The sequence below is a fragment of the Anguilla rostrata genome, chromosome 6 (assembly GCF_018555375.3).
Source record: "Anguilla rostrata isolate EN2019 chromosome 6, ASM1855537v3, whole genome shotgun sequence".
In the NCBI taxonomy this organism is placed as follows: domain Eukaryota; kingdom Metazoa; phylum Chordata; class Actinopteri; order Anguilliformes; family Anguillidae; genus Anguilla; species Anguilla rostrata.
Window position 1 is genome coordinate 10,304,631 of NC_057938.1, and position 26,619 is coordinate 10,331,249.

At 45.4% G+C, this 26,619-nt stretch overlaps 1 protein-coding gene across 1 annotated transcript in view; it reads left to right on the forward strand.

Moving 5' to 3' along the window:
- The window catches only part of LOC135256483 (glypican-1-like), a 67,290-nt gene that overhangs the window by 19,826 nt on the left and 20,845 nt on the right, over nt 1-26,619 (forward strand). Inside the window, exon 2 of the mRNA XM_064338291.1 lies at nt 15,460-15,618. Coding sequence (XP_064194361.1) covers nt 15,460-15,618 — 159 coding nt within the window. The remainder of the gene's footprint in view (nt 1-15,459; nt 15,619-26,619) is intronic.

Genomic DNA, 26,619 nt, shown 5'->3' on the forward strand with positions numbered 1-26,619 from the left:
ATTGAGGTGCGTAACTGAGACAACGCTGTCATACTGTATACAGTCTAGCACCTCAATATAGCTGTGCCTTTCCTGGGCTTCAGATATGACTCCACATGCAGCTAGACAGTTAGTGTGTGCAGAAATGTGCAGCAGCTAATGTCTGTAGGACTAAAAATATCCAGACTGCAGTCTGGCAGTGCTGAAGCTGACACCCAGGGTCCTTCTTGGCTGCACACGCCCATTTTATGGCACATGAAACAAGGCAGAGGATAAAATGCTAGTTGGCTCATTCCTGAAATGGCTGGAACTGCTGATAAAATTATACAGACTTAAATTACATGTCGAAACGGGCTGTGGTTAGCCTCCACACCAAGCTGTGACATGTATTTGCAGATGTGCATGAAATAAGGTTTTCTTCAGTGCTGTTCACAATTGTACATAGATGATTACAAGAAATAGAATTAGATTTTCTGGTGGGAGTGCTAAGGAATAACTATAAAATAATGTCAAAATATATTTTTAAATTATACGGCACAAATATTGCTAGAATTTAAAAATACTTACATTCGGTACAGAGGCCACTGTTAAACTGTATAAAACGTAAACCTAATGGAAAAGTAATTCACAATGTTGATTTTTACTGTTTTTTATCAGTCCTTTTTACACCCTGAAATGAAATGTTTTTCTCAAGGATAAACTGCCATTTACGCTGGAAAAAAATCAATGCTTTCTATTTAGCTATTAAGCTGAAGTATCGCCATTTGGTTTACTCGGTATTTTGCCTTGGACTGACACTACTGTAACAATTTTCCAATATGAAGAAATCCTTGGCTCAACTGGTGGCCTGTCTTTTCAGCCTGAGGTGGTGACAGATGATAAATATGCTTCAGTATGTCATGCTAAATAAGAAATGACTTTTGCTTTAATACTAAGGTCATTCGGGATGCATACTGTATCTCGGCTGTGTTCTTCTGAATAGATTTAGCCACTTTCATACACACAACAAAATGTTCAATGTAAACTCAACTCTGATCAAGTACTTTTCACTCAGATACACTGCATGTGGTCCCTGTCATATTTGTAAAAAACTGTTGCAAGTGATTTAACAAAGTATTTTTCACTGAGCCATGTACCTTATATTCCGTCTTTGTGACCATTCCATTATCGGCTTTTTTACTTGCAATGAATCCCTTTGTTTCATTTTAGTGTTCTCTCTGTCCCTCTACTTTATAAATAGATTCATATTTGCTCATTATTGAAGAGGAAGCATGCCCTAATTTTGTGTGTTTCAGATTTCAAAACGATTGGAATATTTAAGACCCACTGTTTGCCAAGCAATATCACAGTCAATGAGTCCTTTGAAGCCATTCTTTCTTTGTGAGAGAGAAATTGTTTTGTTGAGAGGTATCGTATATGTAAAGAGGCTTAACTTTTTGGGTTTAATTTGGTGCATTGTTTCTGTATAGTTCCCCCTGCTGGAGATCACAGTTTCTGACATGTTTGGGTACTTCAGAAAAAAAACATAATCACTGAGACAGGGCGTATGAATTCCAAATCAGTTACACATGTGGAGTACCGGGCCCACCACTGGGTCTAAGAGAGGGAGGCTGGGGGCCCCTCCCCTAAGTGTGAAGGGCACTTAACTGATATGCTCATTTACTGAGCCAGCAGGGACTGGCAGTTAAGAAAGAAAGAAAGAAATTAAGCTGCACGTTTACACCTTTTATGGCACATACCAGGCTCACTTTGATGGACTTTCTCTTGATAATAATCTTGGTTAGCCAAGCAGGTTGTCTTTGTAGGGGGCATCAAGGTTGGGGTAGCTAAACAAGCAACCAAACCTGTAAAGGCACACATATTGTGTCACACATTCAACTACTGTTGAGTGCTGACTCAGTTAGAGGGGGCTGAGAGTCATGTGACAAGCAGGGGTTCCCTACTGAGCTGGGTGGGGGGAGAGAGTGTATGAGAAAAGTATAGAGGGGGCAGTGCTATGAAGAAAGAGTTAGGGATTTACAGAGTGCAAGGAACAGAAAGACGGGTGGAGTAAAAGTCAAGGAGAAAGGAATTGAAAGGGAGGAATGGGGAGTGTGCTTTAGAGAGGGATTTAGGGAGAGGGAGAGGTATGGAATGAAAGTGGGAGAAAGGTTGAGGGACAGATGCTGAGGGCAAAAAGAAAAGGCAGACAGACAAAGCCAGCTCTGAACTGACAGGGTATTGTGCTGTACTGTAGTTCAGAGTAAGTTCAGGTCTGTTGAATGTTCATTTTTTCAAAGGAATATCAATGAAAAGCTGTCTTTCAGCGCTTTGTCGAGAGGGGATTAGACGGAAGCGGTGCCTCGCATTCTTCTGCGCACCTTGTGTACTTATCCGTCAGAGAATTTGAGAAAGCCCCGTTTCACGTGGGTGTCTTTTGAACCTGCCTTTTTTTTGTCCCGAGTATTCATATGTGCCTCACAACCATCTCCTGTTAAGTATTCCCATACATTAATACTGCAGAGTATACAGTATACCCCTGTGTGTGTGTGTGTGTGTGTGTGTGTGTGTGTGGTATGTCCCCTGGTGGTCTAGGGGTACAAGGCTGTAACAAAAAGTACTAATTCTTAATCACTAATAATTAGTACTTTTTGTTTCAGACTGAAGCTGGTTATTAATTTACAACAATGAGTTTAAAGAAACAAGGAACACCACAAAACAGAAGGGGAAACAATGGACATTACCAGAAAAGAAACAAACAGAAAAAGGGTGGTACTCACTACCTCACTATACAATAAATACATCTATATAATAAATAAAGACTTTATCTGACTTCCCCGCCTTTTTCCCCAGTAGCAACCGGCAAACAAGCCCAATACACAGACCCAGTAATATGAATTCTAGAATCAAGTCCAGAATCGGTACACAGCAGAACTCGGAACGGAACAGGATTGGGCAGAAGCAGCCCTCATTCCTCCTGCTCCACCAATCATGTGGTGAGCTGTATGCCTGAGTTTAAAGAGAGAGAATACAAAGACAGGGAAAAACAGGCACTGGCACGTAACACCCCCACCCAAGTCAAGCATCCATTAATGTTTGTTACAAAAAATAATAATTACATATGTGACAGGGTGTCTGCCAACACATTTTCTGAGCCCTTCTAAACGTCTTGATGGTAATTCTGCACCAACAAGTTCCACCTCATCATCCACTGGTTTTGCACAGGTGGGCCAAAACATCAAAGGGTTATGGTTGGTGTACGCAATAATAGGCTGAGGACTCGACCCGAGATACTCCTCAAAATTCAGAAGCGCCCGTAACAGTGCCAGTGTTTCCTGTTTGATGCCGGAGTCATTCAACTGATGTTCATTGAACTTCCTGGAAAAGTATCACATGGGATGATCAGGCTCGTTTTCATCCACCTGCTGCAGCACTGCTCTGACACCGGCAGCACTAACATCCACCTCAAGCTTAACAGCAATGTGAAGTCAACAGCAGCAAGCACAGGAGTGCTACGCAAGAGCGCCTTAACGCTCTCAGAAGACTGCTGACAAGTGGCAGACCAAACAAATGCACAAGAAGGACTAAGCCGACTGGTGAGGGAGAGAAATTTTTATATACGTATGTGTATGCAGCTCTTGTTTACCAGAGGCCTTCCTAGGCTGCTAGAGATTGGTGTTTTGACCAACGCTCTGTGGACATCGAGGAATCGTGCAGTTAGAAAGGCTTCATAAATGAGTTATGCATGTATATGTGAGATTGATCGGTGGGTCCTAAGAAAATGTTTTTATGTGCCTTTATTTAAACATGTAGTGTAACAGCTCAATTCTCATCTGCATTAATGACACGTGGAAAACATGAGAATGGTCTCTAAAACATAATACGCTCCACTGCTATCAAATGTCCTCACGTTTGCTTTTACTTCAGGAGTAGGAGAAAAGAAATGGGTGAGAGAGCTGAGCATCTGTGTTTCCCCGTAACTCACACTGACTTTACACTGTCACCATCGCGTGTACTCATAATCCCAACAATCAGACACTGTTAGCTTAAGTCATAGCCAAGCTCCCCTTCAAAAAACATCTTAAAGGTCAGATGACTCAACTTCTCAGTAGGCCCTGTAAAGCAATTTGACCTGGGACTGCTGCAAGACACAGGCCCTTTCACCACTGAACTCTTGCCTTTCACTGAAAAACTCACCCACGCCACATGACCTTAACACTGCAGGTTACATCACTTCCTGTTGATACTGTTGAACAAAGTGAGGCACGGTCTTTTTTGGCTGATAAAGGGCTTCTTTGCAGCATTTAGTCTCATTGTGGTGAACACGTGACACTTTTGTTCTCTCTTGACCTGCCCGTACTTTCGTCTGCTGCATAGTAAACGTGTATAGCAACAAATGTATAATAAAAATTGATTTGTTATTCTAGTTTAGCAGCATATGAGCTGAATATGTTCAGAACCTCAGCCTGGAATGGCTCATGCCTTAAGGTTTCAGCATTAGGAAGAAAATTATTATTAGACATTTAGATTGTGAGATGTCCCCATTAAGCAAAATGACTTCAATTAATCTTGCTAACTCTTCACGTCGTAAATCACTTCATTGTAAAGCACATCCTTCATCCTTGAACATGAGTCTCCCATGTTATTTTAGTCTGTTTCTGAGATTTTGGCTGGGATTTGCTGTAATTAGACCTGTCTCAGGTCTCAGGGTCTTACAGAGATCCACCCCAGCAGGTCTCTCTCTTACCAGGGGAGTTGGATTTTATTTTTGCCCCTTTTCCTCTCTCATTTGGAATTACCTTTCCAGTCATGCCACTGTGCAATGTGTACTTTTTCAATGGGCAGTGCAGTTGAACCAGGTTCACTGCACTCTTCCAGCAGGCCAGTGGCAGCTAGTGACATTTGCACATTACAGTCAGCATTCTGCAGTTAATGTGGGCAAAGCAAATACAGCGGTTACCCAAAAAGCCCCAGGTGGGATTGAAGCCAGTTGTGTCCTACCGTTGGGGACTGTTAGTTAATGACATGGCCTAGGTCTGAATGTGCAATGTCACCACTTTTTTTTGTACAGAAGGAATTTTCCACCAGTTAAATCTATTCAGACCTTGGGGGAAATGTAGTGAGCCCCCAGGCTAGCATTCACACTGCCAACAAAAGACATAAATATCCTTTGAGAATGGCTTCAGCACCATGTGAAAACAACTTAAAGAGGGAAGTGCTAGATGATTGCCACTGAGCATCAATGGCAGTCTTTTCAACGTGAGGTGGATGAAGGGCTAAGACATAAACAAATGGGTATTCAACGACTCGGACGTATGAGAAATGGTAACTTGTTGGAGCCGGGAGTGTTTTAAGAAGAGATTACGACCTCGAGGTGATGGGGGTGAGGAGGGAGGGAGAGAAAAAGAGTTTTCTTTACTTTGATCTGACAAGAAATGGTTGGCGTCTCAGTTGAGCACTGGTCCATTTTAGGACGATGTCAGAAGAAAGTCACAGACTTGCGGTGATTGATGGCTGGAGACACCGTTGAAAGCCCGGAGGACAGCCTGAACAGACGCAAGACTAGAGTGTGTCCTCTGATTTAAATCCCTTTTTAAAAATCTTTAGTCTCCTTTTGAAAGGACGTTACTTGTACAATCTCTTTTACTCTGGCACATCAATTTTACTCCCTGAGTTTTACATTTTACAGCCTCCATGTCACACTTTGATGTATTGCACTGTATCGATCACCACAAATTGATATGCGTACCATTCATTTTTTAACTCAATAATTCAATAATTAATTCAATTTTACAAATGATTTATACGCTGCATTTATGTGAACTGAATGAATACATGACTTTGCGGAGTGTCACTCAATTACTGAAGAGACGGCTGTATATAATTGTATGGATATAATTCTTTTCTTCCTTCAAAGAGATTTAACAGTAACAAATGTAAAATCAATGCACAATTATTTTTCTTTTTTAGCAGCCGCTCAGATAGAAATACTGTAATAGCCTCAATATAGTCCTATTTTAAGTTGATGTGGGTGCAGAGGCGGGGTGGAGTAGGGTGAGAGAAACCGTCATTTCTAAATCTGCCCCTCCCTGCCAGTGCAGGTCTAATGACCTCACAAACGAGGGCCAGCACGTCCTGCAGCGACCCCAGAGGTGACCGACCGACCCACCCAGACTCCGCACTCCGGTCAGGTCTGACACTGACCCGACCCCTGAGCCGTCTGCAGGGACGCCTCGCACCGTCAATAAACAGTGTTTACCGTACAGGGGGAGAGCTAGACTAAGCGCTGACACTCTGCTCTGTTGTGCCAAAGAGGTCTGCGGTTGTTTAATGCACTCATCTCTGGGCTTTGTTTTGAAAACTCTGCCATGTCTTGTTGACAGCCAGGAGCTTCAAGCTATATAGGGCAGTTTTAAAACACAGATATTCAGTTTTCTCTAAGATCTGGTCAACCCTCACTGCTCATTAATATAAATACCAAGGTGGAATGGTTCCAGGACAGTAAACCCCCCCACCACCATCACCCATCAGTAAGATTAGCACACCGACAGTGTATTTATAGACAGTAAAAACTGGGCTAGGCTTGACTTGGCAGGCAGCTGTTAAGGTGCCATTATTCATCGGTGCCTGACATTAGCTTTAAAGTTACATTTGAAAATCAATTTGAATTCCTTGCGCTTGCGTTGGTCGGTGCAGAAATCGAGACAGCCTTGTGAAGTGCAGTGAATTGAATGTAAGCGCTTCAGGAATTAAAGTGGAGTTTGTGAAAGACTACCTGTGCCTACCAAAACACACCTGGCGCTGGATTTCCAGTGCCGTGGTTTTGGCACCAGGAATGCGCTGGAGAGGGTTTGTGGTTTCTACGTTAACCGTGGCGGTGGATGATAAGCTGTGTGATGATGATTTGTTTTATGGAAATGGCCAGCTGGATTTTCTTATCCACGTGGCACATTGCCTGTTGTGGACATTGGCCACCCTTTTTTTTTTTTTTGAAAGCTTTGGCAACTTAATTGCAGAATGCATGTAATCCGTCACGCTCCTGATAGCTCTCCGCCTCCTCTGAGGACTGACAGTGCTGTTTGCGAACACTGAGTGCTGTTTGCTGCTGTCAACTCAAGCCCGCTGCAGCCGTTTTAGCGTGAACGGCGAGTTCAAGCAGCAGTGCCGATGAAACTCACACTCTAATGTTTCACAGAGTACTGGCAGGGCACAAATTCCCAAACTCAGTACTCTACCCCCCCCCCCCCCAACCTCCCACCCCACTCCCACCACCACCACCCGTATGCCGATTGTCATTCTATCCATAATTGCAATTACTCTATTGTTGCACGCTGTTAATCGCTCTCAATTAGACACTTCATTTCTTAATTTCTGTTGAGGAATAAATGTCTCTCTTAAGGCCACATTCAGACAGAAATAGCTGCAGTACGCATGCCATAAAGCACGGACGTCCCATATTCAGATTTCAGGGCATGTAATTAGTCAGAGCAGTTCTGAGGCTGAGAACTGAAATCGGTGCTGCTAAATGCTCAAATTGTAGAAACCAGGTTGCTGAAATGAATCAATTTAGGGAAAATGAAGAATTCAAATTAAAACAAATTAAGGAAAATGGTTGTTTGTGTTCGCCAGCCTTAACTGATTAACAGCAGCTAATGGCAGCATTACATGAGTGGTCCCTGGACCAACCTTGGGAAGCAGGAATGGTAGGATGGAAGGGCTGGAGGTGCAGTAGTTATTAAGGAGGGCACCAGTTTGGGATTTGGGTTAGACTGGGAGAGCATACCTCGAAGGTCATTCGCTGGAACCGTTGCAGGTTCAGGTTATAGCACATTTGGAAGGGCTTCAGGAGGCTATTAATGTGCCATATCAGTTATCTCATTTTCTAAAGATGTCCTCTCGCTGCTGGCACTGTCAGCTGCCCAGGCTCTTCTGTACGTCTCTTGTGTGGTGCATGTGCACTAACGTGTGCATACAGTATGCTTGTACAGTATGAGTTTGTGAGTGCATGCATATCTGTGTGTGTGTATGTGCGCATGTGTGTGGATATCTGTTCCTGTGTGTGTGTGTGTGTGTGTGTATGTGTGTGTATAGCATGGGAAAATATAATAATTGCATGAAAGTATTCTCTAAACTATTAAAACTTAACAATCCAGCTACCTCATCCATGGAGACCCATAGTTCTCAAGATAATTTTACGCGTTACATTTACTGAAGTGGATTTTTCAACAGAAGCATTGAAGCAAAGCCTCAAGGCAATAACAACAGTGTCTCTCCTCTTTTAAAATGATTACACTGTGCTTCCCTGAGTGTTTTCCAGACTCGGGCGCTCTGAGCACGACTCCACGCTGTGTCCCCGCCAGCTAACGCACAGACACGCTGTCTCATTATGCGTTTCGTGTGCACAGTCAAACCGTTTCCTTCTGCTGATCATATCGATGTTTGCGATTGGGCAACAGCAGGACCGGACACAAACTGCGTCAGCACCGTCGATCTGTCCGGTCACGCCTCCCCTGGGCCCGGTCGCCCGCCGGTAATCCGCCCATCTGCGCGGGGATTAGGATTAGGGGCCTCTGGGCCGATTGGGCCGCACCCGCGGTGCCAGCGCTAACGCCTTCACTGTGGCGTTGAGCAGTTACCTACCGGGGACAATCAGCTGAGTGCTCTCCACCCGCCGCAGCGCTGTGCCCATGACCTTGCACTTGTCCCGGGTCTCCGGGGGCAACCAGGGTGTCTGGAACAGGGCTTCGTTTTTTTTCTTCTGCATTCTCCCACAAAAAAATCAAACGCTGGGGGGGGGGGGGGGTGAGTAAGTGAGTTGAAAAGAATAGAGAAAGTTAAAAAGAAAAGTCGACTTGGTCTGTGCGAGAAGACCTGCAGATCAAGGCTGTAAGCTGTGCAGTGGAGGGCTTTAATGGAAATCCACAGGATGAGAAATTACAGAAATCAAAGCGAGGGGGAGATAAGGTTTTAATTCACTGAAAACCAAAGGTCATTATCAGGAGATGAGTATCTGAGACTGCTGCTTACTTGGAAACAGATTTCTTTTATTAACTGAAACCCTGACTCTGTTTGAAAAATAAGGTCAATAGTCATGAATTGAATTTCAAGAGTTTCTGCTGGTAAAATGCATACTGGAAATGTCTCTGTCTCACTCTCTCTCTCTTGCTCTCTCTCACTCGCGCTCTTGCTCTCTCTCTAAGGCCAGCAAAGCAGATGGCTCCTTTTTAAATGTTCTCTTTTATACCTTTCACAGTGGCGTCTCTTAAAAAGGTTTTACATTTTTAAATTTTTCTCCCTTGTTAATATTGCAGAAGACATGGAATGTATCTATTGGGTTTAAAAACGAGAAAGAAATAGTTTGCTTCTGCAAGCTTTCATGGATAATTCTCCGAATGGGGGGGGGGGGGGGCAGTGCCATCGCTATGCCGATGGTGGGCCGTTACCGTCCTGAGCTATGCCTTGTTGAATTTCCATGTGACGCACGGGCCCTCTGTGCAGGCTGGGGCGTCCGCTACGCCCTGAGAAACAGCGCTGAGAGAAAACCCGCTGCCTTGCCCGGCGTGTAATTACGGCCTCTCCTTCCTTAATCCTCCAGGAGCGTAAATGCCTCCCGCCTGTGGGCTTTACAGGAGCGCAGTTCTAATTCCACTTCTCTCGATCGCACTTTAATGGAAGGCTCCATCCCCAGAGTCTTTTGATGAGCTAATGGGCAGAGGGTTGCTCCCGTCAATCAAAGTGGGTGAGAGCTTAAAATAGAGAACGTAAGTGCAGAAAACCCTCTTTCCAGCCGGGAAGAAAAAAGACACGGCCATCTCGAAACCTTTTCGTTAGCTTCCGCGCGTCAGTCGTGTTGTGGTCAGACTGGAGCATTACACGTTTCAAAGGCCACCCAATCGCCGAATCCTACGGCTTACCCTTCGCCCAAACGCAGGGTTATATTGCCGATTGATGACGGTCTAGATGCTGTAAAATTTAGTTTGGAGGAGGATGCTCTTATCTAGGGCTGCTCCTTCGCTTAGATCAGCCTCTTTACTAATGCTGTGCAGTTTATGACTGGCCCAGAACTAAAAAAAAAAGACTCTCTTTCATGATTTGAGCCTATGTCCATCAAGATAGGTTGAAGTCCTTAACATCTACACCACCCTCAATGGAACTGTTCCTGTGTTCCTGCCTATATTGAGGGGGTTGGTGTGTGAATGGTGTGGTAAATGGTGAATGGTGTGGGGGTGGAGATGTACACACGTGATATACACAGCTTGGATTTTTGTGATTTTACATCGCCCCTTTTTTTCAACTTTGTCCACCTGCCATTTGGTACTCAGTCTACTTCTGAGACCCTGTTTTCACCTGTATCTCAGTGTGTCTGGAGAGCGTACCTTTATGGCACATACATTTTGGTCAACCTCGACATGCACAGAAGTGGTAATAGCTGAGAACGATTAGCTTGTTTCATGTCATTGGAACCCGAGGAATGCAGGTGGCATGTTTTGACATTTGATGAATATTTTCCATGTTTGCCTTGACAGTTTGCATTCAGCTGATCCTCCATCACACTCCCCAGCCTGTTTCCTGCTAACCTCTGCATAATGATGGAGCCAAATAAAAGCCATAAAGGAGACGAGCAGCGTTTATAGATTTATTCCGCAGTGGAGTGATTCAACAGCAGCAGCACAGTCCGTTTCAACAAGTAAAAATTTATGAGGTAAAAAACAGAAGCTAAATAAAAATTTATTGCAGCGATGTAGAGATTGGCTTCTGTGCAGTTTATGCACACACTATCAAGCTCAGAGGTAGCAATTAGCTCTGGTTTACTAATTTATGTGAACAGCATTGGTATTCCAAATGTTTTCATTCCTGTTCTCTAACTGAGTAATAACAATGCTTCATTTTAATTTAATTAGGAGGCTGGCTGTAACAAAAGCCTGCGCACACAGTGAGTCTGCAGGTCCAAATTTGGGAGCCACTGCCTTAAGGGGCTGCCTGTGTTCACAAATGTATCTGCGTGCAGAGCAGGTCTATATGCTGTGCATTTACTGCATGTGATCCGGATGCATTGATACTATTTATGTCTGTGCACAGCAGGTCTGCCTAGCACTGCGCATCGGCTGCGCAACATACGTTTCTCATTCGCGTCTGCGCAGCTCCGCCTCATTCTGCACGGCATGTTGGTCCAGGGGAGCGTGGGTAATCCGCGGTGACGGTCTGGGGAGACACGGGGCTCCTCTCCTGCATTTACAGGTCTCCTGTTTAATTAAGGAGGGCAGCTCCTCGGTGAGGTGGAGACAGCGGGATCAGCGGGGCTGGTGCCATGGCGACGTGCGACGCCCCGCGATCGGCTCGCAGATTCCTTTATCTTTACTGTGTGACGGATCCCTCGATGGGCGAGGTAGCAGTGCCTTCATCGGGACTGAGCCTGCACCCGTGGCAAATGCCCTTAATGCCTGACCCAGCCCCATGTCATTTCTAACCAGTGCTGGAGAGAGAGCAAAGGAGTGTCTCCTCTAATATGAAAATGACACGCAGCGGTTTATCCAGTGCCCTCTATAATTTATTAGGACGATTTTCACTGGTCTTTGGGAGACCGCCGGCATGTCATCAGGGTGTCAGCGTGTCACAGTAATCAGGGGACTGCCTGTTAACCAGGTTTAAGAGCGAGTTTAAATGCTTTAGCACATGGGGATCTGCTAGTACTCACTTCTTATTTATCTGGATGCTGTATATAGGTCTATTCCCTGTATAAGTGCACGATGTAATACTGTAATGGCATGTAATAGGTCAGTCCTTCCATGCTTCCTTTGGCATGGAAATGAGCAGACACTCAGACACACGCGTTCAAGGTAGAGATGGGTCGGGCCGGGGGGGGGCGGGGCTGTCTGCTATCTCGTTTGTCCCCAGACGTGACAGAATGCCAGCTCACCTCAGACGTCCTCCAGCCTGATATTGTGGGACACGGTGGCGTGATGGCCTGGGTCCCAGCTGTTTAGAGTAACTGTCCTGTGGGTGACAGATTGCAAAGAGAGAGAGAGAGAGTGCGAGAGATTATCCTTGACATTCAGTGACAGAATAGAGGGGAGGCCAAACGTTGGATGTCCCTGTCAGCGTAGAGTGACTGCTTTGGCCAGCCTACTGTTTGTCCCTGAGAGAGGCTGAGGCTGCTGTTGACATGGACAGAGCCAAAATAGAGTCTCCCAGATGTGTCTGCACGGTGCAGTCAGTTAAACAAATGCAATCAAGTCTGGACAGTTACCCTACTCAGGATTAGACTCTTAATCTTCAGTCTAAATGGTCTGTCTGTCTATCCATTTTATCTATAAGTCATACCTTTGACGGTCCGAGGGCAACTGAGCGCTCGCCGGCTTTATTTCTCTTTCCCCGTTCCTCTGCAGCTGGCGGGATGCTGTCACGAAGAGGGATTTTGCGGTCGAGGTGAACGCAGGCGCGCGGTCTCGCGCGCTCTCGTCCGCTCGATCGATCGCTCGCGTTCCGATCGATGCGGCTCAGGCCTCCTGTGGAGACGGCTGGGCCCTCGCCGGTCACGGTCTGTTCGGCTGCCCCCCCCGCCGCTGGGCTTTGGCTTCCTTGGCCCTGGGCCAAGGCGGGGGGTGGGGGTGGGGGAGTATTTTGACCCTTAAGAATTGTGCAGGTCATTTGAGTTCAGGCAAGTGTGATACAGGTGTAAAAGGTGTGGAATGCGTGTGTTTGTGTGTCGGGTGGGATGGAGAGGGGGGCAGTAAGTGTGTGTGGCATAATGGGCTAGGTCTTGATTTGATTTCATTTATGCCCCCCCCCCCCCTACAGATCAAATGTAGTTATTCCGTGTATGGATCATAACGCTAAGTGTGATTTAATCCCCCTGTCTCTGTGCAGAGGTTAATGGGTAGTGCTTCATTACCGATACACAAAGGAATTGATTTATGGAAAGTTAAAAAGGCTCTTTGTCAACACTCTGGGTGTGTTGAGGTGTACGTTTGCTCAACAGTATTGGCAGCAAAAAGTTGTGCTGCCTCATTTTTTTTTTTTTTCACATGTTGTCTCCCAGATCAATATTCAATTGGCTGTCAGAAGAAGGAAAGTTGCTCACAGAAAAGGCATATACTTTTTTATTTTCTTTGAAAAGAACAGGAAACCAGTTGTCATAAGCCTGTAACATAAAATAAAATAGATTGAAGATTTCCAACAGAAACAAAACTGTACTGTCATTGTATACCTGTCTGTCTGTCTGTCTGTCTGTATGTCTGCTTTGATGTCTATATCTTTCCCTGTTTGTCGATTTGCCTGTCAGTCTTTGTACCTCTTTTTTCTGCCTGCCTGTTTCTCTCTCTGTCTGCTTGCATATCTATTTGTAAGCCTGGTTACCTGTCTCTCTCTCCATCACTCTGTCGGTCGGTATAGCAGGCTCCCTTTGGCAGCCAAAGTATATTCATTGACGCGCGATCAGCAGCCTCGTGGTACCTAGCTTGCAAATATACTGCGGTCCACTAGTAACGCATGGCTGGCACTGCTGTCTGTCTGCCAGAGTTTTACAGATAGGTGCTACAAGAGGTCCGCCAGTGGACGGTTGAGCGGAGGCAGTTGAGATGAGGATCAGCTATTGAGAGAACGCAAATAAAACAGCCCTACCGCTAGCAGCCCGTTCTGTTGCTGGTTCACGGAATGCTGGCTGGCCGACAGCTGGCACCGGTGCAGGCCCGAATCACGCTTGCTCGCTCGCCTGTTGCTCATGACCATCCTGAGCTGGTGCGTGAATCTCTGCTCATAGGTCGGTTTTGATGAGATGGCAAATGAGGTCATCGAGGTGCAAGAGAGACACCAATGCGCAAAATGATCTCGGTGCATCACACCTCTTACGTGTTCCTGTTCGACCGTGTTCCTCTTACGCGTTCCTGTTGCCGTGTTCCTCTTACGTGTTCTGTTGATGTTCCTCTTACGTGTTCCTGTTCGACCATGTTCCTCTTACGTGTTCCTGTTCGACCGTGTTCCTCTTACGTGTTCCTGTTCGACCATGTTCCTCTTACGTGTTCCTGTTCGACCATGTTCCTCTTACGTGTTCCTGTTCGACCATGTTCCTCTTACGTGTTCCTGTTCGACCATGTTCCTCTTACGTGTTCTTGTTCAACCATGTTCCGCAGTGTAAATCAGACCACGCAAACAAAGGCTCGCTTGAATTACTAACACTGTTCGAAAGCAGATATGTAATAAGTCAACGAATACGCATTGAATTGTAAAATGGGTGGATAGTGGTGTTTCCAGTGGGACAGAGGGGATTTGAAATTTCAAGAGACGGGAGCCTATTTCTCCCTCCATCTCCTCATTGTTCATTTTACAGCTTTATTTTAGATAGGTAGATCATAAAACTCCAGATCATAATTTCAAACAAATGAGAATCCGTCCAAATCTCACACTGAACATTGGTTTACCCAAGAATTCAACAGTTTATGTATTTGGTTATTATTTCTTTATAATATGGACTAAAATAATGTGATATAATAGCCATAGTGGCATAAGTGGCTTATGAAAATATAATAAGATGGTTGGGATGTTCAGCCTTTTTTGGTGTATTTAGGCTGAACATCCCTACTCTACATGTAATTGTTCTCAGATTTGGACTAGGAATTTGCATGTGGTCCATTCATTCATATCATGCCATGGGGCCCATCCATGCACTAGAACAGTGCCTTAATAGAATAAGCCACCCAGCAGCCTCAACAGGCAACATTTCTGATTATTTTTCTGCTCTTTCTCTCTTACTCAGAAGAGATTATTCAAAATGCATTTTCACACACCAGTTCACCTGCTGCCATTGTCCCCATGTGTCCCTGCTGTGAGCATGTGCATTCGCACATGGTCTGCTCATGCACATGAACACACATGCTCGTGCTGCACGCTTGTGCTTGTGCATGTGTGCGTAATAGCCATTGTAATTACTAATTAGATCGCTGGTCTTCTTTCTTTCCCAGCAGAGGGTGAATTTGCAGAAATACGGCTTTGTTCATTTTTCTAGTCTGTCACACTCTGTAAAGCTCATGCTTTGACACAGCATGTGCATAATTTAGAAACGTCATTAAAACGATGCAGCTCAGTGCAGGTGTTTTCATTGGATTACAAAAATCAGTCTTAAATAGTGCACAGGACGCGCGCTGTAAGGCAATGTATGTTCTGTAGTCACAACTGAAAGCCCCTCATTGGCTCATGTTACAAACTGGCTCTTGAATTTAGCAAACAAATGGCATTATTCTTAGTGACCGCACTTAACAAAATATCAGCATATTACCAAATGTCAGTCTCTTTTTAAATGTTAAGATGTTCTTGTTCTTATTTCATATTGTCTTTGGCTCTGGGTAAGAAGCCGCTCTTGAAGACGCTGGCGGTCTCTTGAGAACGGGACGATAGCAGCCTCGGTTCCGCCCGCCTCTGTCGGCTGTCCGCGTGGGCGCCGTGGTTACCGGGCGAGGCCGCCCAATCCGCGCGCTAACCTGGGTTCCGTGTCGTTCCCCTCCCCAGGCGAGCACCTGCGGATCTGCTCCCAGGGATACACCTGCTGCACCAGCGTGATGGAGGATGAGCTGGCCGGCCTGGGCCAGCGGGAGGTGGAGGGGCTGGTCAAGGAGGCGGGCCGGTCGCTCCAGATCTCCCTCAGCGGCCAGTACAAGAGCTTCGAAGGTCAGTGATCCTCAAGCATATTACACCCAGAGGGGCTGGTTCTGAAAACCAAACCCCCACGTGATGCATCATTTCTTAATGTAGCAGATGCTGCTGTACGTGGACGCCTGCGTAAGTCATCTTTTTATACATTTTACTTTTCTACTGTTGGATCAGTGTCTCAATTCATATGAAGAACTTCTTCCAAGGGTGCACAGTCAGAGGGTCCCATCTGGGAATTAAACCTATGACCTTCAGAGTTAAAGACTTGCTCACACACCCTGCCACACTCACAGTGTGACAATACCTGCATATGGACACGTGTGTGTGTGTGTGTGTTTGAGTTTATGTGTGTGCGTGTGTGCGTGCTTGAGTTTCTGTGTGTGTGCATGTGTGTGTGTTTGAGTTTCTGTGTGTGTGTGTGTGTGTGCGTGCTTGAGTTTCTGTGTGTGTGTGCATGTGTCTGTATGTGTCTGTATCCCTGTATCTCTGTGTGTATGGGGCTGTTACCATGACCACTAACAGAGTTCTGGCCTTGTTGACGGTATGGCATATTTTCTCCCTAATATAGCTGCATTCATTTGTCTGCTCTGTCACACTCAGTAAACTTCATGTTTTGACACTGTAATATAAACTGCTTGGAACAGCAGTTCTCTTTCCGCCCTATTGCTCAGTGCATGGGCATCTCTCTTCTTAAAGCTGTCAGATTGAAAGATGAGGAGTGACGCACACACACCCAACCACACACACACACACACCCACCCACATACATACACGCACACACACACACACACACACACTCACACACTAGAAAATCTTTCTGTTCCTTGTCTCTTAATTTGACAGTTATGTTTGCTAATGAATTTTATTCATAGCAATTCATTCAGTTTGTGTGTTTTCAATTTTGAATTATTACTTTTTCCTGTTGGAAGAAGGTTTTAAATCAGTGGAGCGAATTTAGCAGTTACACAAATTGCACTGGGGGTGCGTACATACATCCATACCTGTCCGTGTCAGAATGAAGTGTTTGTTGCCAGGCAGCAGGGCTGAGTGCCTCTTTATTTTGTGTGCAGTGAGTAATATGTGTGTTTCTCTCCATCCTTCAAATGAACAGCCCTTCTCATTATCAGTTGTTTTACTCCCAGTTTCATCTCCTGTTTAAACAGCCCACACTACATCAGTCATGTTCCTGTCATCAACAAAGCAAGGCACACTTCTGTTGGCTCCTAAATACTCTTTTGACAAAAAAAAAACCCTGGGCGGTATTAAATCTGTCTTCAGTGAACACAGAGTATGAATATAAGCAAGTGATATTTTAATAATTTGATTCTTGCTCATCCTCATAAGTTCACTTGGGACTAAAATATTGTGTATGAATAAAAACGTAAAAGCGGCTCAAATGTATTACTCTAATTTAAAGACATTATAGTGGTTAGACAGCAAAAGCACTGTGTAAACTCTTAAGCTCATATAGAATACATATTAAACACTGATTGAGTTTAGAGCAGAATTACAGTACCACTGAAAATATTACTGTGTTGAGCGAATAGCTACCCTAGCATTCCACAGCATGTGCTGCACAGAGAGTGGCATTGCGACGGATGACATGATGGCTTACGAATGTTAACGCCTTGCAGTCCGTCTTCATCTCAGAAGAACCCACGGCTTAAATAACACTGAGATGCTCAGAGTGTTCTGCTGGGGAGAAGACCTGGGGGAGATGAAATTACAAACGCTGGAAAATTCTGCGGTGGTACACTTTTCTAATGATGATTTCCCTGTGGGGCATGGGGTTTTAACAATGCCATCAACAACAGAAAAGGCTGAGACCTTCTGAAGTGTAAAAAAGGCTTCACAGCAGTCCACTCTTTGAATTCTGGCACCACTTGGCACCAGTTGGAGACTTGGATGAAAAAAATGTTGGAGTTCCTAGAAGAATGGAGACACACACACACACACACACACTTGGATGAAAATGATGTTGGAAATGCTTGAAGAATGTGCACACACGCGCAGACACACACACACACACACACGCTGTCATGTTTAGATGCAAGCCCTGCATGCACGCACATACACATGCAAACTCTCACAGCACAGGTTTGCTTGGTCATGTACCTTTGATGAATGGCCTTATGCCTGAGGAGGCTTGTGAACATAAAGGTTATTCTTTCAGCCATATATTTCATTTGTGTTTATTTGTGGTCACCGGTACCTTATTCCACCAGAGAGTGATAGTGAGACAACCCGCAGATCTTAACAATCAGCCACTGTGATAATTAGAGCGTTAATGTGCATATTATCATTTAATTGCCGCCTGCAGTTATTAACTGGATGTTGGTACATTAGTGCTGAGGGAATTTAATGGAACGATGTGATGACAGACACATTTTATTTGTGGTCTTCGCTGCCACTTTTAGTTTCCTAGCTCTTCACTCTTTTGACACCCGCAGTTTGCCCGTTAATGATCAGTTTTCCTGTCGTAGTACTAATACCAGACCGGTTATCAATTTCTCTGCCTCTGGTTTGTGTGTCTGTGATGTGTCTACTGTCTGCTCTGTCTGTCTTTGATAAGACCTGTCTGGGTGTCTGTGATGTGTTTCGTCCGTCTGATCTGCGTGTCTGTAATGCGTTTGGTCCCCCTGCTCTGGTGTGTCTGTGTGCCTGCCCTGCGCATCTGTGATCCATTTATCAGCCTGGCCCTCTGTCCTTGTGGTGATAAACAGCTCTGCGATGGTACTAAACGTCCTGGCACTCCCCACCGCCTGTGATTTCCCCCACCGCTGCCCGCGATGCCGCCGTCTGGCCAGGAGCCGGTGCCGCCAAACCGCATAAAGGCAAAGGGGGCAAACCACACGTTAGGAAATCCCAGAAACAGTCCCTGTGTCCTGGACATCTTTACACCACAACAATGCGCCAAATACTATCGTCATCTTCAAGGTCATCGGGAGTCATTCAGGCTGTGCTCCGGCCATGCAAACAAACCCAGCCAGTCGATCCAGAATACAGAGAATCCAAAATCACTCCCCCACCACAGCAAATAGGACTTTGCCAGTGTTTAGCCCTTGCGATCCAAGCATTAAAGGTTTGCCGAGGTCAGAGATATGCTTACCTTCCCTTACCTTACCCCTTACCCCTCCCGCAACTGTTATGTTTGTAAGAACGTAATGATATTCTCTTATAGGAATGTTTGTTTGGAATAAGCCATTCCGCTATTAAAGTATTTAACAACCTGTCGAGCCTGGAATTGAATACCTCTAGGCTTTCGTTACGTTACATTAAATTTCGGCAATTAGAAGACGCTCTTATCCAGAGAGACACAGAATATTGTGGTGTATTTGAATTACTGGAAGGCACATTCAGAAATGTTTTTTTTTTTCTTCTACATTTCAGAACATAAATGTTTTAGAATGTGCTTATAGTACTGAGAGAGAGAGAGTGAGAGCGAGAGAGAGACTGAGAAAGTGAGAGAGGGACACAAAGAGAGTGAGACAGAATTGAAAACCTTAGGATTCTAGGCTGTGTCTGTAGACGTCAAGGGAAGCTGGTAGGTACCGACCACACTGTGTCCTGCTGTAAGCTGGGTCCAAATGCAGGATAAACCCTGTGAGGCGGTGTAGAGATTCAGCCCTGTCGCTCTGCTCCAGCATAATCCCTATATAGGACAGTGGGTTGTCATGGGAAAAGGCCCGTGTTGTGTTTTTGCGGTCTGAAGGAGCCCTGTTTTTTTCCCTCGTTGTGCTTTTGTAGTGGATGGGGGAATCTGATTTATCACAGCAGGAAAGGAGATGTGGAGGGCGGGGCTTTTTAGCTCGGGTGACTGATGTGGCTTGGTGATTTATGGGAAGGGAAGAAAACGTCGAGCCACGCCGCACACGCCCAGGGAACACGGTCTACCTCAGCGCCGTGTCGTAGCGTTGACAGCAGCCTGCCAGGCAGAGTCCCCTGCCTGGTCCCTTTTGATTTTTGGCCCTGCCCCCTTCTCTCCTTTTGCATTCCCCATCAACCCTGTTTAAACACTCCGTTCAAGCGTACTGGATTCACCCGAGAGAATGGCAGGTCTCTTCAGTGGAAACCTTTGCGCTTCACAAGGTTCAGCATTCTGTGTATTTGTGGCTGGAGGAGGAATGCCAGCCATAGCAGCCTTTGTTTTCCACTCCTGTCAGGTCAGTTGCAGAATTTGGCGATTTGCATAATTCTGGCAGTTTAACCTTCTCAGAGGGTCCAGTACACATCCGGTTCCTTAAACAAACATCCTCCCCTGGAGGGCTCGATTTGCACCGGAGTTATCGGTCAACTGAGTGGCATCCGGTAAAAAAAAAAAAAAAAAAAAGGCAGCCCACATCTTTTTGTCTATGCGTTCTTTAGACATTCCTATATTCACATCACAGCGTGCGCAAAATCTCCTGACGTCTTCCTGCTGTAGGAGACAGAACGTGCCTCTCTCCAGACAGTCATCCTGTTATCCTGACAGGCGTTTTCTTTTGAGCTTATATTAGCGGATACCGCCGGCTGCACCTCTGTGTCACGCCGTGTTGATTGGCAGTGCTTTTAAGGTGTTCCTGATTGATGCTGCAAAACAGACGAGTGGTTATCCACCAAATATTTAAATAAGCCAGCGGAATTATTGGGCAAATAGGAGACCCTGCTGGCAATGTCTCCTGCACACTGCTCTCTCTCTCTATTCATTATTTATTTACGTTAAATTATTTATTTGCCTAGCTGACGCCCTTCATTCAGGGTGACTTACACGGCGCTGGCTCTCACGTGTTGTGTTTTAATAGTGGAAAAATTCAGGTTAAGTACTCAGCTCGAGGGTATGTCAGCGGCACTCTGGGATTTCTACCTGCCGACCTTTAGTTACGAGAGCAGATTCCTTCCCACTGTGCCACACTACGCGTGCCAGCCTCTTCCCTCGCGTGGCTATTTTAGACTCACGCCCTGTTGGCAGCGCAAACTGGGTACATTTGAGCGTCTGTCTGTGTGTGTGTGTGTGTGTGTGTGTGTGTCTGCGTTTGTGTGCGTAGGTGTGTGCGTGTGAGAGTGTGATGCTGGTAGAGGGAACATACACAGCGAAATGTTCTTTGTAATATCTACTCTGAATGTACTTGTAGCACTAGCAGAGTACATTTTGTATCTGTTGGACTTAAGTAAATGTGCTTGAGTTGAACAGCACAGAATTGTCTCGGACGTCTGAGTGTCTACAGTATGTGCACTGCATGCTGGAGGGAGTAGTGTGTATATGTATGCATACTTGTATGTGTATGCTAGGTGGGGTCAAAGGTATGTTTAGGTATATGTGTAGTGTGTATGCAATGTGTAGTTGTGTGTATGTGTGTGCATATGTGTATGCGCAGTGTGTATGTGTGTGTATATGTGTATGCGCAGTGGGTATGTGTGTGCATATGTGTATGTGCAGTGTGTATGTATGTTTATATGTGCATGTGCAGTGTGCATGTGTGTACATATGTGCATATATAGTGTGCATGTGTGTATGTGTAGCATGTATGATGGATGGAGTAGTGTGTGTGTGTGTGTGTGTGTGTGTGTGTGTATGCTGGATGTTTGGAGTTTGGAGCCAGCCCACAGACAGGTGTTCCAGCCAGAAGGTGCTGTTTGTCAGACAGGTGGCAGCCAGGTTCACAGTGTTGAGTCCCACGTCTGGATTCACTCAGGCAGACACTGCGCAGTGCGTATGCCATTCAGGGTGTCTGAATGACGCGCCGCTCTGTGTGTGCTGTGAATGCCTGTGCAGCGTGTGGCGTGTGCATGTACATTTTTACATTCAGCAGCTGCTTATGCGGAGCTTGCATTCTTTTACGTGCCTTTGGCAATTCAAGTACCTCAAGGGTGCAACAGCAGTACCCCACCTGGGAATCGAACCCACAACCTTGGAGTGTCCCGGAGTCCTAGCTCCCTAACCATTATGGTACACTGCTGCCGTGTGTGTGTGTGTGTGAGTGCGTGTGTGCGTGCATGCATATGTGCCTGCGTGTGTGTGTGTAGGTGTGTGTGTGTGTGTGTGTGTTTGTGTTCCCTAACCATTATGCTACACTGTTGCCGTGTGTGTGTGTAGGTGTGTGTGTATGTGTGTGCGTGAGTGAATGTGTGAATGTGTGTGTGGGTGCGTGAGTGCATGTGATAGTGTGTAGGTGTAGATGTGTGTGTGAGTGTGTGTGCGTGTGAGAGAATTTGTGTTTCTGTCCATTAACTTTTGTGTATCAGACTGCAGCATCTCCTGTGCCAGCCGTAGAGAAATCAGATGTACTGCTCTCGTAGGTCTGTATTGGAGGAGATGCGAATCACTTGTCAGTGAGTTTAATTGGATTTGATCACCACTGCTGGCTGACAGAGCACTTCATTTTCAGATGGTTGGGCTTGTTATTAAAAGCCGCTGTTCAGATTCGTTCACATTTCTTTCTTCACAGAGACTACAGATACGAGTGCAGAGCGCTCTTTTTGAAAACTGACTCGTTTATATGGCTAAAAAAGGAGGGAACTGCAACACTGTCCCCTAAATTGGTCATAGACGCATAGCACTCCCTGTCTTCAGCACCTCATTGGATTGATTGCAGACATGTCAGCAACAAACACTACTGTGTTTAAAAAATGAAATGAAATACGTATTTGGGCAGGAAGTTTTTTCTGTTTACTAAGGGCAACATTGTGCAATAGAGGGATATGGGAGCCGATGTAGATAGATGGCGGATTTTCACGGGAAGAAATTCATATGTGAAGATGCGTGCATCTCATTAGAGATGGGACACCTGATGCAGGGTCACCTCTGATTGTGTCATTAGTAACAAGGACATCTGTGCCATTATGCAGTCGTTTTGGCACACATGCAAATGAGGTTGGATTTCAACACCGGTGCAATTATGCCTGTGGAATTACTCAGTGTGCGCACTTGCCTTTTATGACGGGGAGAGGGAGAAAGAGAGAGGGAGAGAGGGACATTAGTGGAGGAGTGACGCGCGATGAATCATCCCTACTTGTCGTCCGATACGTCTGCTTTTTTAATATACAGGGATTTTAATGGCATCTAAATGCTTCTTAAGGCTTTCAACGAGTCTTCTGGCGAAGAGGGAGGTCTGATAAGCGTTCTGATGGATGCACAGTTTCCTGTGACAAATGCGCACTTCGGAGTCTTCATGTTTCCAAGCACAGGTGCACAGGTTCACCTCGGTGCTACTGTATTCATTACTGGTGGATTCTGATTTAACTTTATTTTTTACTGTTGAATGGTCTGCAGACACTGATGTCTTAAAGGACAATTTGCATAATATTACACAGGTTTATTAACTTGTTTTAAACCCTGGCACCTTACACGTTAGGCATTCTATAGACCATTTGAACATTGCTTTAATGGAGTACTAAATGTATCTTACCTTACCCAGTTTTGCTTCTTTAGTTTCCACTGGAATTCAAATGGTAATACTCTGGAGTCGGGTGCTCTGATCACTGTAAATCACATTAAGTCCTCACAAGACATTTTGTGTATTGTGCATGGTTTGGTACTTCACTGGTTGGCAGATGTGGCACGACAATGGTGACTGAGGCCTATTAGTGACTGAGGCAGCAAAGCTGTCTGACCAATCGCCACATTGCATCTGCAGCCAGGGGTTTGTGCAAGTGTGGAACGTTTCAAATGTCAGAATAAGTTACTGTGAGATTCTATCTCTAACTGTGTGCATAAACCTTCCTCTTCCCTGGCTGGGCAGTTGATACTAGCTAAATTAGAAAAAAGCCTCTGTGTGATACCTTTATTACCTGTCGGGATGGGATTTGTAGCAGGTTGTGCAAAGTGTCTGTGCCCCATGGAAGAGAAACTGAAGGAGGAAGGGGGAAGAAGCAGTGGAAATGAAAAGACAAAAGGGCCATCTGCTGCTGTCCATCAAAGCCGCGTTCCCGTGGAGACGAGCCGGTAGCCTGCGGACGCCCACGTCAGCGGGACCGGACGGGGGAGCGGCAGCAAGCAGGCTCTGCCTGACCTTCAGTGACCCCTGCGCATTTTGTTACTACTATCTCTTCCGGTCGCATCAAAATCTACAAGTACCGACCAGTGGTATCTGATCCATTTCCTGAGATGACAGAGTTTACCTCAGCTCTTCCAAGACATCTTCCCTGTCACTCTTACTTTGTGTCTCTCTCTCTCTCTTTTCAGGATCTCCCCATTATTTTCCTCCTTTCTCTCATTTTGACTCTTGATCCCGTGTCCTACTCTTCCTCATTTTATATTTTCCTCTGTCTCTTCCACACTCCGTCTTGATCTTTCCTTTGCTTCTTTCTCTCTCCCTCACTCTCTCCATCTTTTCCTACTCTCTCTGAATCTATCTCCATCTCCTCGTTCTCCTTCTTGCATCCACCCCCTCTCTCTCTCGTCCTATCACAAATTAACAGCAGGGCCCATCCTGTTACAAGGCCATTAATGTCATTACGTCTCCACATCTGTCAGAGAGAGCGATGGGCTGGTGAGCATGTGCAGTGGAGGGGAGGGGAAAGGGGGGGGCGATGGGGGGAGCAGAAGGAGGTAGAGAGGGAGCCTGCAGCAGGAATCACACCCCTGCATTTCTCTCTCCGTTGCAGGTTCCGTTTCATCGGTTTTCTCCTCTCTAAGTGTCAGAGAAGGGCTCTGTTCACACGTCTCAGACAGACATGGGCTTCCTCTCTTGAGCTGGAACACTATATCCTCTGAGGGTTTCCAAGTGCAAAGGAGAATCAAACCTTGTGGAATTAATTGAGACTTGGTTCAACTGAATTCAGCTCTTACTCAGTCTTAATAGAGATCCTTGCACACAGAAGCTACTGAGGAATCGAGTAGTTTCCATGTGAGCACAAATGAATATATTTAGGATAGACACATTGAGTTAATCCTGGGTTCATCCACCGTCATATACATAGATTCAACAGTCATCCTGATATCAGGACTCTGGGACGGCATCAACCAGCCAAGACTGTCAAGGGTCATTCTAGTGCTACAGTCAGAGCTGAGAGTCCAGGTATTGCAATATGTCACAGCTCTAAATACATAGGAGTGAACCTGGCAGCTTAAGCCAGGAGGACTGCTAAGCAAACTTAAAACATGACCCCAGTCCTGCATGGACCGCGGGAGAGACCATGCTGCACCGAGAGAACCCGTGCTCCTTTTCACATGGGGACAAATGTTCACATCTCAAATATTTATGCTCCAATGACGGGGGGGGGAGGATTACGAGGCTGGTGTAACACTGGCATGGGCTGTAATGAGAAGTGCCCGCGACACAGAGAGTCCTCCAGCACCGTTAATTAGCGAGGCCTCTGGATGACATTTAAACAGAGCCGCGCATTAGCCCATCGTTAAAGCGCTTGTCACTCATCAATAAACGTGACATTGGTCCATAAAATTAGCTGACGTGCCACACTTAAATAGCAGTGTTTACAATTGCAATTTGGTGTTTCGCGGATACTCTTATCCAAAGCGACTTACATGGTACAGCATCAGGATAGAGCATGCAACACTGCCAGGGTCAATGATTAACCTCCGAGCGTAGCGCCAAGCGGCGTTGTCCATAAACTTGATAAACAGCAATGTGACGAGTGGCTAATAAATATTTCACAGAAATCACAGAAAATAATTGCAGTTCTTTCAGAAAAGTGAGAGGATGTGTGCATAATGCATGGTCACCACACGCTCTTTATCCTTTGAATTCACATTCAGAGGCACAGAGAGATATTTTGCTCTGTGGAAGGGTCTATTTTTCACCACAGGTAGGTTGTAAATATGCTCAGTACGGAGATGATTTTGAATAAAACTAATTTGGCCTTGGCTCGAGACACTGTATTTCTCTGTTCAGAATACTACAGAATACGTCCCTCTTCACATTAGGAGGTTATACTACCTGTTTAATTGCACTGAAACTACAGCATTTACAGTTTAATTACTGTGTGTAGACATTGCACTTACGAAGGCATAACCTGTTTATGGCTGTATGTTAAACGGTTTCTAAACTGAAGTCACAACATTAAGTCACAGTCACACTTGTAAGTGCTTGCTAGATATTTCCCACTTCAGTCTTGCTACAAATGTCAAAGCTTCTGAGTTCAAATGTTGGAATACAGTTTTAACAAGCTAAACTGAAAATCTTCCCTAGATTGCTGCGGTTTACAGATGCCTCTAATGACCGGTGTCTATTATATTCCACTTTTATAGGCAGGGGTCCAAAGATAGTTCAGCGCCACATTGAATAATTTAAGTACAGTTGCTGTGTACCTCTCAGTCTGTGGGTCTGCCTCTTCCTTCGTTTGTGTGTGTCTGTAGGTCTTGCAGTTTGCCTTTGTACGTGTGTGCGGCCTGTCTCAGTTCAGAAAAAAGAAGTATTCTTTGATTGGATGTTTCTTTCTGCTGTCTGCTGGGTAGCAATCTTGTCTGCTGTGAACACACTGAGAGGATGCATTCTTTACACTCGGAGTGTCACACAGTGAAATCACTCACAGGGTTAAAGAGCAGAGGACAGGATGCTGAACAGCGAATAGAGGTTGGGAAAGCAGAGCTCTAATTGAAGGGTAGCTAGTTTGCATTTTAAATCAGAGAGAGTCACAGTCAGTGGGAGTTGCAGAGTACATTTACAATGCTTTTGCTCATTTCAATATCATTGTTAAAGACGTTCGAATTTGATACTTTCACGCTGGCTTGGTCCTGTTGCTCAACATAATTACAAGTGAAATCATTGAGTCTCTCCCCATCGGAAGAAGTCATCTGCGAAAGCTTGTGGGTGTGCATGTGCATGTGCATGCGGGGGTTGCAGAAAAAGGAGAAGCTGCTCATTTGCTCCGTTAACATTGTTGATTAAGCAGATCAAAAAAAATGTGGTCTTCACATTTCTGAGTGTTGACAGAAATGCTTTCTCTGCAGTTCCCACAGCAGTGTTGTGGAGGCACGGTCACTGTAATGCACTGAACCGTGTCTTCCTCCAGCATAATGGAGTAGTGGAGCTGTGTGGCACAGCTTTGACTGTATACCAGCTGTAGACCTTATCAAAAATG